Genomic DNA, 17626 nt, shown 5'->3' on the forward strand with positions numbered 1-17626 from the left:
CCTGGATCCTCTTTTGTCCTGCTCTTCATGACAACATACGCTCAAGATTGTCCTCCTTATTTTGTTCCCTCTTGGTCTCCTTTACAGATTCATTTTTTCCTCTTTCCATCTCTCATGTTGGTGTTCCACACAGTTTTAGTCTAGGCTCACTCTCCACTACCCTTGCCCACCCTCATTTTCTCCCACTCTGCTGTCATTAATGTCCATACAACGAATGACTTCTTGATCCTCATCTTCAGTCCAAAACAATCCCCCAACATCCAGATCCAACATTATTCAGGACAGCTCCACTTGGATATCCCATCAATACTTCAAACTCAAATTTCAAAACAAAATTTGTCATCTCCCCCAAAATGTTCTGTCCACTGGCCCATTTCCATAAAAAGCATCAATGTCATTCCACTGCAAAGTCAGATATCCAAGCAGAATCAGTCCCTCCTTCATTATTTATGAGTCACCAGTCTGATGTAGCTATCATTAAGAAACTTTTCCTAACCCTAAATCCAGATGAGCTTCCTGTTCATGTGCTTTCTGTGATCTCTAGTTCCCCCATCTTGGTAACTCTACACCATTGTGTTGTAACTGTCTACTCACAGCCTTGCATTCCCCATTGATATATATTCTCCATGCAGACAGAGACCATATCTGACCCAGTATCAGTTCACTTTAAGGATCCATTATCCAGCACAGTGTGTGATTTACTGTGAGAGGTACTTAATAAAAATTGAATAAAGACTTCTGGCACCAAATGCAATGGAAAATGGATGGAAAAAACTACAAATAAAAAGAAGACACAGAATCTTCTGTAAAATGAAACTAAGCTTTGTCTAGGAATTTATCAAAAATCCAAATTACCTAACCTAATCACCCTAATCTAGGGTCTATTTAGTTGAAATTACAGGGAAGAGCATCAGAACATTAATAATAAACACCTCTAGAGAATTTCATCATTAGACAAGTTTGTAGAACTGTGCTCTAAAAATGTGTATTCTATTTTGTGAGCTAGAAAACATATAAATACATATTTTATATATTTGCAAATATTAGGTAAGGTAATAAAGTTTTGTAAGCCCTACAGAAATTGATGTCTGGGAAGAGGGAAGCTGACCTTCATTTTACAGTCATGGAAAAATGAGAATTATACATTTATGGTGATTTCCGTTAAAACAAGAAGTTACAGATTTGAAAGTACAACTGCTTTAAGTTCTGAAGATTGAGATGAGCCAAACTAAGAAATACAATCTGTTATTCTTAAAAGTATTTTATTATTAGACCCAAAGTAAAAAAAGAAAAGAAAAGACTTCAAAATGAAACTAAATTCACAATCTTATTATTACAATGTCTATTCTGTCCAGAGCTACTGAGTAGACTCTGTTTCCCTCATTACTTTATTTTCACTTATCTTTGAGCCATTGAACTGGCTGCCAAACTAATTCTAAAGCTGTCACCTGACTTATCACCAAGATTGTGCTGAAGTCCCTCATTGTTGCTATAGTCACCACCAACTTCAACTTTATAACATTGCTTAATAGTACATCAAAAAATAATGGAGAGCCTCGGGAAGGGTTTCAGGCCAGTTATACACTTAGATAACTCTATTGAGAACAAAAAGGGTTATCATTGATCTGTGAACTATTTTGAACAAATATTACAAATATGGGATGGATGAGGAATATCTCAGTAGAAGATGAAAATAGAACCTCCAAATGCAGGGCTTTCATACGTGGCAACAGTGTGATGTAGCTGTTAAAACAAAAAAGCTAGCCTGACATCACCCTCTGCTTTGAACTGGAGTTTATATCTGGAATTTATCTCCAGTTTGAGATCTTACAAAAAAGGGGGTGGGTTGTACTAAATATCCTAAGTTTTCTTCCAGTTCTAAGCTTCTGTGCTTTTTATAAAGCTGATTAGTGCAGATAGAATTAACCCCTCTGATATAACTCATCTGTGTTATGCCGGGTTCTTATTGCAAATAATTATTAAATTTCATATGATCTGCTTTGACTCAAAGAATATCCAACTCTGTGTAATAATAAGCTATGTGGTAACAGGATTTCTTTCTCCTGCTGGTGTGAAGAAACTCTTCCTTCCTCTCGTGTAGTGTCTGAGACTTCAGGGTTTCTATAGACAGGACAACAGCAGGCAAGAGAGCGTACCTTGATCGGTGCGACCATCATGAAGGGTAGAAATGGGGAGGCCTGGGCCTGTGCACAAAGGGAGAGCAAAACATGGCTTAGTTTTAAAATAATGCTCAGTTTTCTACAAGAACTGCTAGCAGTATTTGTGATTAAGAACAAGCTCATTATTGGGTTAGCCAAATACTTCATTTGTTTTTTTCTGCATGATGGCTCCAGTAGTGCTTAGTTGTCACTAACTTCATTCGAAACAATTTTGTTAGATTGTATTATGACAACTGTTATATCAGTGTGCATTATAGAAGTAAATAAAAATTGGTGTATTTTTGTGCAGCGATTTTAAGATTGAAAATGGAAGAAGATATGTAACATTTTCAGTGTATTATGCTTTGTTAGTTCAAGAAAGGTAAAAACACCCTGGCTGCTCTGGCTCAGTGGATTGAGCGTCGGCCTGCGAGCCAAGTGTCCTGGTTCGATTCCCAGTCAGGGCACATTACTAGGCTGCACGTCAGGTCCCCAGTTGGGGGTGTGAGTGAGAGGCAACCACACAGTGATGTTTTTCTCCCTCTCTTTCTCCTTTCCCCTCTCTCTAAAAATAAAAATGAAAAATAAAATAAAAAAAAAGAAAGGTAAAAACACAGCTGAAATGCAAAAGAAGATTTGTGCAGTGTATGGAGAAGGTGTTGTGACTGATAAAATATGTCAAACATGGTTTGCACAGTTTCTTGGTACTATTGGCATTTTGGCCATATAATTCTTTTCTGTGGGGCTGCCTTATGTACTAGAAGATGCTTAGCAGCACCCCGGCCTCTACCCACTAGAAGCCAATAGCAGGAGATAGCTGACATACTCAAAATATCCAAATCAATAAAGTTAGTGGTGAAAATGAAAAATGTATTTTTTATTTTACAGAAAAACTAAATGGGCTTTTTGGCCAACCCAATACATCTTTTAATTCTGCATCTATTTTTCCCCATAAAGAAGTGAACATCAACTTTTAAGATATGTTTAAACAACTTGTGAGATCCGAGCTCAGTCAAAGAGCAGATGTGAGAGAAGAGTTGCCTTTGCACTTTTCCAAGAGTGATATTGAATAGTTAGGATCTAATTACACAGATAAACCCCAGAAGTGGCAGTGATATATGGTCACTGGAAATTGCTATATGGACCAATTTTAGCTGTTTCTTTATTATCAAGTGACCATCACCAGTACCCAGATTGTATTTTCAATCTGTCTTCTTGGTTCAGTTTATTTTGGTGCATAGAATCCAGCATTGTTTTTTGAAGTACAGTAATCCCTCTCTATATCACGGTTCACTTATTGTGGCCTCACTGTATCACGGGATTTTTAAAAATATTATATTTAATTATTTATCGTGGACTTTTCGCTATATTGTGGGATTTTGCGATACTGTATATGTATGTTGTTAAAGTTATGTAGGTTTAAGAGTGTAGAATAAATGTAAGGTTCCTACTTTGTGGCGGTGTGTGTGTGTGTGTGTCTAGAACATAATACCTGCGATAAGTGAGGGAATACTGTAATTAATACATGAAGAAAGAAATGTACAGAATATGTTGCCTGTTCAAATGTGCCGTGGAAGGTCCCACTCCCTAGAAAACAGACCCAGAAAGTGTTTTGTGGGCCAGAAGTTTATCGGGGGTGGTATTAGAATACACACCTGTGGGAGAGGGGAGGAAAGTTGGGGCGGCAAGGGAAGGTGGACTTTAGTGCAGCCACAGTGGAGACCTCAGCCAGCCCCAAGGAGTGCTCCGGAACTGGATGGCCTGCAGAGTTGTCTCCAATGGGGTCAATGGGGTTGGCTTTTATACCACATAATGGAGCAGTCATCGGTTGCAGCCTGGGTGGAGAGCTATCCCCAGGGGGTGAGGAGGGGCGCTGGGCTGTGAGCTGTCAACCACCAGCTCTCTCAGCAGCTGGAGAAATGAGTGATTCAGTCCTGAAGTCCAGAGCTCTGAGTGGCACACCAGTGTCCACCATATATTCTAACATGGGATTCAATTCAAGCTCTCTGTGTAGAAACTGGCTATTTTAACAAGATCTACAAATTTTTAAGCACTGTCACTTACTTGAACTGCAGAATAAAATAATACCCTAAAATAGACCTTTAAAGGATAAATTTGCTCAGATAGTCAGGGGGTTAAAAGAAATAAACATGAAGGCTTGGAGTAGAGGTACATTTGTCCTTCTACAGAAGCTAGCTTGGTCCCAAACAAGCAGAGCGAAATGATCTGTTTGGCGAGATTTGAGAAGACCAGGGTATAAGCAACACCTTATTCTTCCCTGTTCTTGGCATCTTTCTGCTGCCAAACATGCTTTTGATCTGTTACTCAGTCCTTAAAGTAGGAAAGTGCCAGAGCCCCAGGAGAGGCCAATGCCATCCAGTTGTGTTCATATTTATGGGAGTAACTGTAATTCTGGGGTGTGATATCAGGAAGCTGCACACCTTGGTCACCTTTCCCAACTAACCTTTACAGGTAATAAAGCTAATACTTTGAATTACTTCCTGACACTTCGGTCTAACATGGGAGTAAGGAAAAGGGCTGTTATTTATTAGGATCCCTCCAAATACAACAGTTATTTTATTTTGTGGAGTTTCAGAATTTTATAGAATTTAATTTCAGAGGTTTTTATTTTGTTCTGCTTTTCTTCAAAGTTATTAAAAGGAACAAGCACACATTATATTTTTGGTCACGATGTAAGGAAATGAGACATGAATCTGGATTTCTTGACTACAGTCAATCAGCATCCGCCCTATGGAATTTTCATGGATATGCAGTTCCAGAAGTGACAACCAGCACATCTTTTTTTGCCCAAACTACAAGACACACTAGGGACGGACTGCCCTTGACACCAATGACCTGAGGGTGTAATCCTAGAGGCATAAGCATCAATTGTCTAGAATTCCTCCTTTGCATTGCTTTTGTTCCATCAGGATCACATGAGATTTCACCTATTTTAATCCTATTATCTGGGATTTACTCACCATTTCTCTTGGAGAGTTACATAATGAGGCTTTACTCTTAATCCTAAAGGGAAAGATTTCAAGGTTTTTCTTATGATGGTGCAGTGACTCATTTTACTGGAGCTTCAAAAACACCAGACGATGTGCTGCTTCCCACACAGTATATTTTTTGCTAAATGGGAAATTACCATACTGCCAAGCAAGAGTGAGTGTGGAAAAGTCAGGCAATTCAAGTTCTAGAAAGGACTCTTCCACCAACTTTTGATTAGAGCTTAGTCTTGGCTTCCTTATCTCTTTAGTGGGCACTCAGGCTTAAATAAATATTAAGGCAAAGTGATATAAAAAATGCTGCAGTGCTTCCAAAAGGGTTAAAGAATTGTACACATGTAGAATGTGTACAGGTATAAATGTATGTGAGGCCTCTCTGGAAAAAGTTCTGCCATTATTAATATAACAAAAACAGTTTGTGCAAAATTGATGTAACCTTGCAGCCAAGAAGAGTAGACTGGAATGCACATGTGTGAACAATGACAACTTCACTGTACTAGTCAGTGGGGGCAGTGGGCATCATTGAGTGAGCATGTGTGCTGTGTGGCTGTCACATTCAAAATGACTGAGCTAGTAGAGCAACAAATCTGCATCTTCTGTAGAAAACTATTTGGATGATTCAGAAGGCTGCAGTTATAGGCAACTGGTAATTGACAGCTTCATCATGACAATGTGCCCACTCGTGCATCACCTCTAGTTCAGAGTTTTTTTGGTGAAACATCAAATCACCCAGGTGACTTAGTCCCCTACAGCCCATATTTGGTGCCCTGAGACTTCTGGCTTTTCCCAAAACAAAAATCACCTTTGAAAGAGAAGAGATTTCAGACCGTCAGTGAGAGTCAGGAAAATACAATGGGGCAGCTGATGTGATTGGGAAAACTATGTGAGGTCCCAAGGTGCCTACTATGAAGATGACTGGGCCATCATTGTCTTATGTAAAATGTTTCTTGTATCTTGTATGTTCTTCAAAAAGTGTCTTTATTTTTCATATTACATGGCTGGATACCTTCCAGACAGACCTCATATATGTAAGTATATATACCATTAATGTCTTTATCAGTAAATATATCAGCATAAGAGTGAGTTTTTTTGTAGACTTTGCAAAAGGCAGCAATGCTTTGATTTTTCTAGCACTTATGTTCACTCAGCAAGCATTCAATGTCTATTATACATTAGCTATTCTTCTTGACCTTGTGATTATAAAGATGAAAAGAAAGCAGGTTCTGCCTTCAGGAGAAGAAAGATAGATGACTCAGTACAGTTAGTTCAATGATACCACATCCCTGGCATGTAAGCTTTCAATATATGTTGCATAAGTCATCGTCGGCAGCCATCCGTCTCGAGAGACGATGGTGTAGCTTCTTAAGAGTCTATCTGCACTGCCGAGAATGGTTGTGCAGTCCGACTCGGGAGTGACACGGTATCTGTCTCCTCCCGTGTTGAATCGACATCTTACGATGACACTGGAGTGTCCTCTCCAGTGGAGTTGAAGCTACAGAGCCTGGACAGAGTGATATGGAGGGTCTGCTGTTGCCCATGCAGCAGACCCCCCCTCTCTTCGCAGCTGAAGGATCCAAGGGAAAGACGGAGTCAATACAGCTTGGCTTCAGGTGCGCCGCAGGAGTTGCCGGTGTTGACTACAACATCAAACCGCCTTAGGGACTCCGGCTCCGGATTTTCTGTCAGGGTTTACTCCCTTAGCCTTTCCCCTGAAGAGGTATGCCGCAAGGCAGCGGAGGTTTTTTGGAATCAGAGTTTTCCTTCTCTGATGTGCCCTGACTGGAAGATCGAACCAGCGACACTTAGCTCGCAGGCCGACGCTCAATCCACTGAGCCAAACCAGCCAGGGCTATGTTGCATAAGTACATAGCTTGGATTGAAAAATGCTGCATATAACTTGAGAGGACATTTAATGTTTACCCGTAAATGCCATAATCACACATATGGTCACAGACAATAATCTCTCGACTCTTTAAAGATGCCATTGACCAAACATTGTATGAAAGTGTATTATCTAACTGACTTCTCGAGGGAGCATTTGGGTTAAAATGCTTATTCATTTCCATGTAATCAGTTGAACTGAGATCCAGGTTCTGGAGCTGATGAGGGAAGTAGGAGGGCAGAGTGGCCTTCCTTCTGGGAAGGAAAGGGCACCTCAGAGTCCTTGGCAACTACTCAGGGATCTCAATCAGTCAAAGATTCCATTCGTTCTCTGAGCCACACCCCCCCAACCCCCACATTGGGAGTTGAAAACAGAAATAGGAGAGTGGCAGGCATTTTGTAATGACTGCCTCTATTTTCTGTCCCCCACCAATGAAACACAGGAATTAACTGGAGAACAGGACAGATAATCAAGGAGTAGATATTTCCCAGGTCTGTTTTCTAAATCCCCAAGACCCCATCACAGCTCTTCAATCTACTCATCACCTACCTTATCCTATTTTACTGCTTGCCCCATGTTCAAGATATACATAAAATTTTATGCATAAAATAAAATGATTTGGATGGAAATTACTCACATGGCCTAAGCAAACTAGAGATATATAATTTATTACCTATGATTATTAAAATATTTAAATGAATACTTATTATATTTCCCAAATTTAGAAAAGACATACTAAGTGACAAAAGTTCCCCATTGAAACTACATTTTAAAGAATTACTGGCCTCCAAGGGAAGACTCAGGTTTCTAGACCATTGTTCCTTCCCCCGACTGACTGTAAGAGTTTGCTGTTTCTCCAGGCAAAAGTCTGATATTTCTCCAGCAACCATTTTGTCAGAGAATGCTTGCTCTTACCATATTATTCAGATCCTGCTGTGATAGCTGGTAGATGGTGTTTGCATACAACTTCACGGTGCTATAGCATTGTGGTGGGTAAGAGTTTGGGATTTACAGTCAACAGACCCTTGCTCCCATCCTGGTTCTAATTCTCATCTGCAGTGAGGACATTTTACAAGTTACTTTGCTTTGTCAGCTGCAAGAAAGGTGATAGTAATGCCTCCCTATTGTCCTGTTATTTTGTCCCATAAGCATTAGATGAGATAACATAGATACCTATGCAGATAAGATCCTCACATTACAGCAAGTGCTTAATAATCTGTAGCTAAGGATTGATCAGATAGTGGTGACTAGGATGAGGATGAGACAGTGGCAGTGAAGTTGTAAGGCTTGTGTTAAGTCCTTTACCTACCATAGCAGACGAGTGCATAGTACTTGGAGTATTCACTGAAACTTGCTGTGTAATATTGGCACCTTTCTTGCCTTAGATGGCAAGTAATACACTTCTTGCTTGGAGGATAGCTTCCAATGCTAATTCTAGAGAAAAATAAAAATAAAAATAAGTTCAAATTTTGAGATTGTATTTATCAAAATGTACCACTCCCTATAAAATGACTAATTTACATAGTGACATCAAACCCACTCTTTTTTTTCTGGTGCCAATATCATTTAAAGTAAAGGAGGAATCTCAGTATTTTGATGTATCCTGATTTTCAATTTTTGCCTGAATAGGCACAAGACTTGAGGGAGGAGTCTTCTGGAATTTTCCTGGGGTGAGAGAAATACCTATCCCCTCAAATGGGTACGAAGTAATCACTTCTCATAGCCAATCAGCTCTTACACTTTACGCAGTGGTTGGGAATGTATAGTTCCTCATCTTCCCACCTCTGTTTTTGTATTCCCACCACCAAAACATTCAAGGAGAATCTGATAGTCTCAGCAAGAAATGGATCCCTGTTCTTATCTTATAACTAGAAGGAGAAATTACTAATAAGCAAATTGGAAACAAGAAACCACAGTTTATATGACTTTCATTCCACCCAAAATGGAAGTTCTTCCTGGGGATGTTCCCTCTGCACATTTCTGCACAGGTCAACTTGTATCTACCATGTTGGTCACACTCTCTTCTCAGCAGAGCCCTCTGCATGGCTCCTGAATGTGGTGATTGGCTTTAACATGCAGACTCCCAGATCATATCAGAATTAGAACCTTATTTGGGGCAGATTAGGTGGTACTATGCCCGAATGGTGGCAGGGTCAGAAACACAGTATAGATGGTAAGATTACCTGTGGCCTCTGCAGCATTCCTTCTGCCACTGCCCCTGACCTTGCCTGCCTTCTGCCGCTGCCCCTGACCTTACTTTTCTTCTTCCGCTGCCCCTGACCTTGGCTTGGGTAGAAGGTGGCCAGAGACATTGCTAGCCTCATGGAGGGATTACCCCCAACAGATAAGGAGCCATGACCCAAGGAGAAACCAAGGAATGTAGCAGAGTGAAAATGTCTTATTTCTTCAGTTACAGGTAATATTCATGTTCATAATATTCATGTTCATGGTGCACTCTTGGAAATATTAGGTAGGCTGTTAACAGTAAGGGTCAAGGACAGCAAGCCCAGGTACAAATCCTGGTTCCAGCAACATCACTTGCCTCATAGAGTTGTTGGGGGAATTAAATAAAATTAATATGTAAAGCAGATAAAAAGGTACCTGGCAAATAGTAGACTACCAGCCTACAGTAACTATTGTTTTTATTTCCACATCCAGAAGGGGCTGTTGAGGGCACTATTCCAATCACCAAGGAGATTACTGGTCTAACTTAAACATTAATTTAGGAACAGAGATGAAATCCTTCCAGTCGTAACAGGCTAATGCCAAAGTAAATGATGTTAAAAGAAATCACACATTATGGGAACGAATATAGTAAGTACTTAATAAATGTGTGTAAGTAAATAAATGTCTTCAAGTATCTGTAAATTTAGTTAAATTATTTAGCATCATGTTATATCTGCATTAAAATTTCTTGGTTTTTCTTTTTGAAAATAAATATTTGAGTTAGCTAATATCTTGGGGGTATACAATTTTATACTGATGTAGTGTACAGCATTTGTTGAACGTTTTGTCTTAATCCATAAATTATTCCTATTACATTTTAGGCTTTTTACATATATTCTATATATCCCAAGGATTATGACATATTTTAATTCAAATATCAATATATAAAAATACTAAAGTGAATTGACATTAATTACCTGTAGATATTTCTTCTTCCAGGGTAACCTTCAAATTCATTGCTAGAATAAAACCTGAAAACATATTCTGAAATTATTAAATAAGTATCAATAACTAAATGGTGATAAGTTAGTACTAACCCTAATGTATTAAACAGTACAGTCAAATGTTTGCCTACACTACTCTATGTATAAATTGTAAATGAACTCTGAATTTATAAACTAATAATAAAGTATTAATTGGTACTTAGATACATAAATCACTACTTTTAATAACTGAATTTTGTGTGCTTACTCTAACTTTCAAATCATAGAAGATTAAATTATGCAGACTACTCTATTTTATTACAGGTATATTATATTCTTATTCATTAGCTATAGTCACAAAAAAACTATTTGATTAATATCACTCATTTTTTTCCATGATTAAGAATTTACTGTTTCTTTATGCTATATTATTTCATTTTGTCTATGATTCTAAACACATTTAGAATTTATTTTGCAGATCCCTGACAATAGATAAGTTTGCTATATATCAGGAAACTCAACCACACTGGGATTCCATAAAAAGGAGCATGTTAATTTACCCAGATGCCAAACAGGTCACAAGAGACCATACTTGTTATTTAAGTACCTGGGTCCCAGTTCTAACCTGTCTTAATATAGCCATGAGGTGGGAAATCCAATTTAGCAGCATGATCTTTACTCTTCTGCAAGTTCATTTGAATATTACAAAGTGACTATCTCTTTTTTGGGGAGGGGGACATGATAGGATATGAAAAGTTTGGAATAACCAAGGTTTGGTTAACAATGTTTAATGCTCAGTACTTCTGGGTCCTCACTGTCATAAGATTCTCACTATTCCCAAATAAAAGGAAAAGGCAACAGAATACAACTCACTCCTGATATTAAATTTATCTTCTAAGCCAACATCCTTCTACCTGTCTTTGCTAACTTCACATGACTCCAATCATCACTTGCCCTTGCCACCCCATCGCAAATTCTTTGTAAATAAACAACTCAGTGTCTTTCCCTAGCAGGCCCTGTAGTTTTCCTACGTCAATGGTTTCACAATTGTCTTCAATTCTGACACAACAGAATCCATGTCCCTCGTTTCTTTCCCTTCTCCCTCACAGCCACTAACTCACCAGTCCTCTTCAGCCTCCATCTGTCTGTACTATCTACTTTTCCTCTCATTCATTTACAAATATGTACTGAACTCTAGCTCTGTGTCAAGCACCATGACAAGTGCCAACGATGAAAAAAAAAAAAAAGGTCAGCATAGTTTTTCCCCCAGAGTCCATATTTCACTGCCACTGTGACAGTTCAGGTCTCTGTCACTTCAGGCCTAGATTATGACTTTAGCCGGGTCTTCCTGCCTTCAGTTTTCCCCTACCTCCTAAACATATTTTCTCTGAAATCTCTCATCTGTTTTTATCTTCTCTCTACTCTTATACTGGTGATTTTAATGGCTGCTCCATATAATGTCCAAATTCCTTTGCTGACTGTTCAAAGAATTTCATGGACTGGTAATAGTTCCTGACAGGGTTTAGCCAGTGAGCCTGAACTCATGATCCCCCTCTTGCTGTTAGGATTGCAAATAACGGCAGGAAGATTATAAGAGAGTTCCCCGGATTTGGACTTTACTAGGAGTCAGGGCAAGGAACTATACATCCTTGTTCAGAGAAATATGACTAAAAAGGATTGTTTTAAGGTGGTTTATTTAGACTGTATTCAGACTGGACTGAAAAGGAAAGAACTGAAAGGAAGTCCTATGTTCAGGTTAACAATAAGAACATTAGATTTGATGTGTTCTAAGTCTGAATCCTAGTTCTGACACTAACTTCATGGCATAGGCCAAGTTAAGTTTCTGAGTATAGGTTTTATACCTGTAAAACCGAGATACTCATCTCTACTTTAATGACCACCTACTATATATTCTTTCCAAAAGAAAATTGTTGACAAGTTTTTAAAGAATGCTGTCTTCAAAAATACCATAGCTGTCTGAACTAAACTATAGAGTAAGCAACAAAGATGCTCTTAACTCAAAGTGGTGGTGCAGGATCATTTGTACGTCCATCATTTAATTAAACTCTGATTGGTTCAACATGCCTCATGTAACACTTACAGTGAATCCCGTGTTACTCTGAATATATTTATGGCCTCCCACTTGCCACTTGTAATTTGAATAGCGTTTTCCTATAAAAAGACAAACATTATGTTGTGTGAAGCTGAGTGTTATTTGAGCAATCTCAAGTGAATGATCTTTGAGGAGATAAATCTTGGAAGGAACATACCACATTGTCTTTGATATAGTGAATATGTTTGTAGCCATCTTTGTCACTAAATATTTTGTAGTATGAAGTGGCATCATAGCTGAAAACTGGTGCTGAAACAAAGAACTGAAAGAAAAAAACAGAGGTTATGTTCAAAAGACAAACCAGACTAAAACTATAGATTGTTTAAAAACAACATATATGGGAATCAGAATGCCTTCCGTCCCCTACCTTTTGGAAATCACATCTGAAATTGCATTCTTTTAGATAGGCAGCTTTTCTAGTGATTCTAACAGGCAATTACACTTTTCAACTACTGTTTCATTGCTACTTCATGCCCCTGGGTTTGAAATGTTTAAGTTGATTGAATTTCTATGTTCTGAGATTATGTACTTTGAAATAGAGTTTTAAAAATTCACACATGAATGTTGACATTTAATCAAGTCAATCTTCAAAATGTGGTATTTGACCAAAATGTGACTCTTATCAAGGATGATGCTTCTTTTAATTCTTGATTTGTCTGATGCCAAGTACCTAATACCAATGATTCAATGAAGACATTTTAAAAATTAAAATATCATGCCTGCTAGCCACAGTTTTAATGGGAGGGAGAAACTTCTGGCCTGGAGAGAGAAATGTTACCTGGGACAAGCCAGGGGAGTGGTTTACCCCTTGAGCTCATTAGCACCCTGACTTTTTCCCAGGGACCCTGCTGGGAACCCCTTATTGGCCTGAGGAGTGTCTGACACTCAGCTCCTGTGTGTGTGGCGTAAAGCCCAGCCAGCCACACTTCAACATCCTCAATGGTACAGATAACTAAAATCCTGCTGATGTCCTCACATCCAATTTTAGCTGGTAATTTATCCCATTAAAAATATAGATTCATCAAGTTTTGAAAGGACAGGAAAGCGGTGAAAGGCCTACGTGAGGAAGGAGCTATTCTGTATCACTGAGTCAATATTCCCATAGATAATCCAAAACCAGCTCTCTCTCGCTGAGCGCTTGCACATGGCAGTGAGCCAAGGTGTTCAGCTCCTGTAAAACTGACTAAGCAACAACCACAAGGCTACCAGTATCTTTTAGCTAAAAACATCTCTCCTGCTGACACCCTGTCTGATATTCCCTTTTGAGAAAGAAGAGAACAGGAAAGTTTATGTTTGCCCCTTGAGTGATGGCCCCATGTGTGATCTGATACTTGATGCTTTCTGATAAAATTGGTGATTATGATTGTATGATTTTAAAATGCAATTCACTTGATGTGGTATCTGCAGTGTTTTGACCAGCGTTCCCTAAAATTTTCATCCAGAACCTAGAGGTGACTATTATGGACTGAAGGTTTGTGTTTCCCCCAAATTCATATGGTGAAACCTTACCCTCCCTAATAAGATACTATTAGGAGGTAATTAGGGTTAGATGAAGTCATAAGGTTGGAGCCCCCATGAGTGAGATTAGCACCCTTATAAGAATCATCAGAAAGTGTGTTTTCTTTGCTCTGCTCTCTGCTGCATGAAGATACAAGAAGTTGGCACTCTGCAGCCAAAGAGAGCTTGCCCCAAAACCTGACTATGCTGGACCCTGATCTCAGACTTCCAGCCTCCTGCACTCTGAGAAATACATTTCTGTTGTTTAGAAGCCACTAGTCTATGGTACTTTGTTAAAACAGCCCAAACCAACTAAGACAGTAAGCGCTGTTTAAAAATAGGGTCTTTACAGATGTAATTAAGGTAAAAATCAAGACGTGATCACATTGAAATAAGGTAAGCCTTAATCCCAACGACTGGTGTTCTCTTAAGAAGAGAACCCGAAGAGATACAGGCCACACAGAGATGAAAGCAGGGATTGGAGTGATTTAGCTTCAAGATCAGCAAGTCCACGGGTTTCCAGCAGCTGCCAGAAGCTGGAAGAGTCAAGGAAGGATTCCTTCCTGGAACTTTCAGAGGGAGTCCAGCTCCAACACCTTGACTTTGGACTTCTAATTTCCAGAATGGGGAGGGAATGAATTTCTGTTTTTCAAGCCACCGAGTTTGTGGTACTTTGTTACAGCAGCTCCAAAAAACTGATACAGTGACCTAAGTCTTATTACTTTGGTATAGAATCAATAAATCTTTATCAAAATGAAAAATGGAATAATGAGAAAGTACTATTTCCTTTCATGATCTCCTAATTAGTTTCATTAATAAGACCAGCCTTCTTGGTAAGATTTTGTGTATTGAGATTAATGCTTCTAAGTGAAATTGACAGTCAAGATCCCAGGAATAGGAAATTCTGATTTGCAGTTTTGTAGATAGACTTTCATTAACGTATGTCTGGCAAAAACCAATCTTTTATTTTCGAATAAGTTACGCCTTCTTTGCAAATGATGATATATACTTACTTCGTAGTAACCGCTTTTCAACGCCTCTTCCTCCCTCCTCAGGGTAAAAGTAAAAAAACTGGCCCTATGTTGTATTTACTGCTAAAAATGAGCTGAGGTCACAAAATATTTTAAGGTGTCAGAATAAAAAAAAAAATTCTCTTCACATCTGCAGTTAGTAGAGAAACTTGAAAAAAGATTTTGTTCTCAATTAAAACTTAAAATTTCATTTTCATTGAAAATAAAAACATAGCAGGGTAGAGTGCTATGTTTCAAAATATTAGAATCAGGAAAACAGGAAGGATATTTTTGCTAAGCAGAGACTTTTATCTTTTCCCTCTTTACTGCACACATCAAAAACAGCTACTTTAGATGAACAGGTAACTTGGGTGAGGTAAAGAGAGTGTGAAATATGTCCTCACTCACGTTGCCAGAGCTAGGTCATAATGCATTCTCACCTAAGTGCTTCTGGCAACAAGCCGCACCTGGACCCTGGATAATCACACATAACAAGGTGGTTCTCAGTTTTAACCAGGCTTCTTCACAGGTCACTTTATTATGGTTAGATTTTTTGATAAATTACTCATCCCTATGTGCAAAGCCATTTAAAACATTTTACTTGGAAGGTAAGATTATTTACCACCAGATAATTTTTTGCCATAGTTGGCAAATGACCTGAGGTCCTGCTTACCTAAGGCTGATGCCTAAACTGAGTCCACATTTAGTAAAGCAAAGACTTTCAAGCATCAAGTAGAAAATTTAGTTTTCCAAACCGAGGGATTTTGCCAACAGCCTAAAAGAGGTGTAGTATATTGCTTAATTATTTTGAAATAACTTAAATGTGGCTTTGCAGTCTAAGCATTATGCTTGTAGTGTTTGTCTCCAAAATTGAGCAATGAAATACCATATTCTTTGATTAAATCCTCCACCTCATCTGTCCTGTACAGAGCAAAAAGAGATTTATTTAAAGGGAATTTGTTGTAGTTGTTTTTCTGATCAAATACTGAAAGAGTTAGTCTGTTTTCTCCAGGTTAGGACACTGACTCTCATGCTGGAGGAGAGAAAGTGATAGGTCAAATTCTCAAGCAACTTGCTAGTTTTGTGCCTGCAAATGAATAGGTCCATTACTTCTAGGAAGTTCTTTAATCTCACTTTTCTAATTCATAAGTAATCTCTAAAGGTCTTTTTCAGTTTAAATCTCCTTGACAAATTCTAAAGGAAGAACTGCTCTAATATTGCTCTTTAAATTTATACTAACATGACTAGCCTATACACTTTGTCCACACTCCTCATAAATATTACTTGGACAAATGTCAGAGACATATTTCTGGGTAATTTTACTAAGTCACTAGTTTGATTGTCAGTCAAAGGAAGCTATACTGCATACTATGACAAATGCATTATGACTGTACAAAGTTGTGCCCTGACTTTTTCAAAAGACATGTCTGAACATACAAAATCTAATGAGTGAACTCCACAAAGCAGTTGCCTTGGGAGTGTGTGGACTTAACTTAGAAACTATCATTGCAAATTTCTTTTGACAATCCTCTTCTGCTACTTAGAAAGTTTACTGACTATTGAATAAGTTTTAAGAGATTGAAATTAGTAAATAAAAAAAATAATGTTTCTCAATAGAATTCTAAAGCTACAGATAATAAAGTGATCCAGCACAAAATCATATATTGCAGATAAATAATTTATTTATTCGCTAGACTTATTTTGGCATGATTTTTGAGTCAATGTAAGGACTTCATCTTCCCTCAAAGGTATTTAAAACAGAGTTCTACAGCTTTAGATGGCAATTTATTTATTAATTCACCCATTCATCCAGCTAATGTTTTCTGAGATCCAAAGGTTGGAGATGCCTGGCCAGGTGGCTCAGTTGGTTGGAGCATCATCCATACATGAAAAAGTGGTGGGTTTAATTTCCAGTCAGGGCACATACATAGGTTGTGGATTTGATCCCTGGTCTGTGACACAGATGGCAGGCAAGGGATTGACTGATGTCTCCTCTCTCTCTCTCTTTCTCTCTCCCCCTCTTCTTCCTCCCTTCCCCACAACCCCTTCCTCTCTCTCTAAAATCAATAAAGGTACCCTCAGGTGAGAATTTAAGAAAAGGTTGTTGCCATACAGATTGTAAAAATTGATAGGATGCAGTTGTTGACCTCAAGATGCTTATAAATAGATGTCAAAAGATGTACTCTAAAATGTATCAGAATGTTTTGAATGCTGGTAGAATTTTCAGAATAAATATGTATGAATTCCTAAAGTCATATCTTTGAGAAGGTTGTTAGTGTCATCGCTTATTTATTTGTAAAATCATATCATTCATTTTACTTTAATAGTAAACTTATATTATCATAATGGAAAACACAATTAAAGGAAGTTTCAAGTCTTCTTTGTCCCCCTCATTCTTTACTGGAAATCTTTACAATGGGAGTGAATTCATAGATTAACTTTCCCCTTTCCTCCATTTTTCAAGCACTGATCTAAGAATTACATTTCTGGAAGCTGAGCTTCTGATTGACCAAGAATCCAAAAAATTTAGAAAATCCTGTTCTTTCACTGAATACTCCTGGTTTTTCCTGTGTTGCTCAGTACAGTGAAAAAGAATAAATTCAAGTAGAACTTACCCATATTTTTCTAACTTATTCTTGTCCTTGTTACTTTGTCACTTTAGAATAAACCTTACATGTATTACATATAATTCTTTCACTAATAAATAGCAGCGAAGACTGAGTAAACATATGCAAGCTAAAATCACAGTGTCCAGAAAAGTGTACAATAGAATTTTTAATATTTGAAGACTTTTACTTTATAATTTAT

General features: G+C 38.2%; 1 protein-coding gene across 1 annotated transcript in view; it reads right to left on the reverse strand.

The window, feature by feature from the left end:
- Positions 1-17626, reverse strand: part of FAP (fibroblast activation protein alpha) — a 49757-nt gene that overhangs the window by 20976 nt on the left and 11155 nt on the right. Inside the window, exons 8-12 of the mRNA XM_090287626.1 lie at positions 12469-12573; positions 12300-12370; positions 10193-10246; positions 8359-8483; positions 2157-2204 (exon numbers count right to left, since the gene is read on the reverse strand). Of these exons, the coding sequence (XP_090143752.1) occupies positions 2157-2204; positions 8359-8483; positions 10193-10246; positions 12300-12370; positions 12469-12573 (403 nt within the window). The remainder of the gene's footprint in view (positions 1-2156; positions 2205-8358; positions 8484-10192; positions 10247-12299; positions 12371-12468; positions 12574-17626) is intronic.

Source organism: Furipterus horrens, unplaced genomic scaffold (genome assembly GCF_987537825.1).
Source record: "Furipterus horrens unplaced genomic scaffold, mFurHor1.1.pri manual_scaffold_1, whole genome shotgun sequence".
Lineage (NCBI taxonomy): Eukaryota > Metazoa > Chordata > Mammalia > Chiroptera > Furipteridae > Furipterus > Furipterus horrens.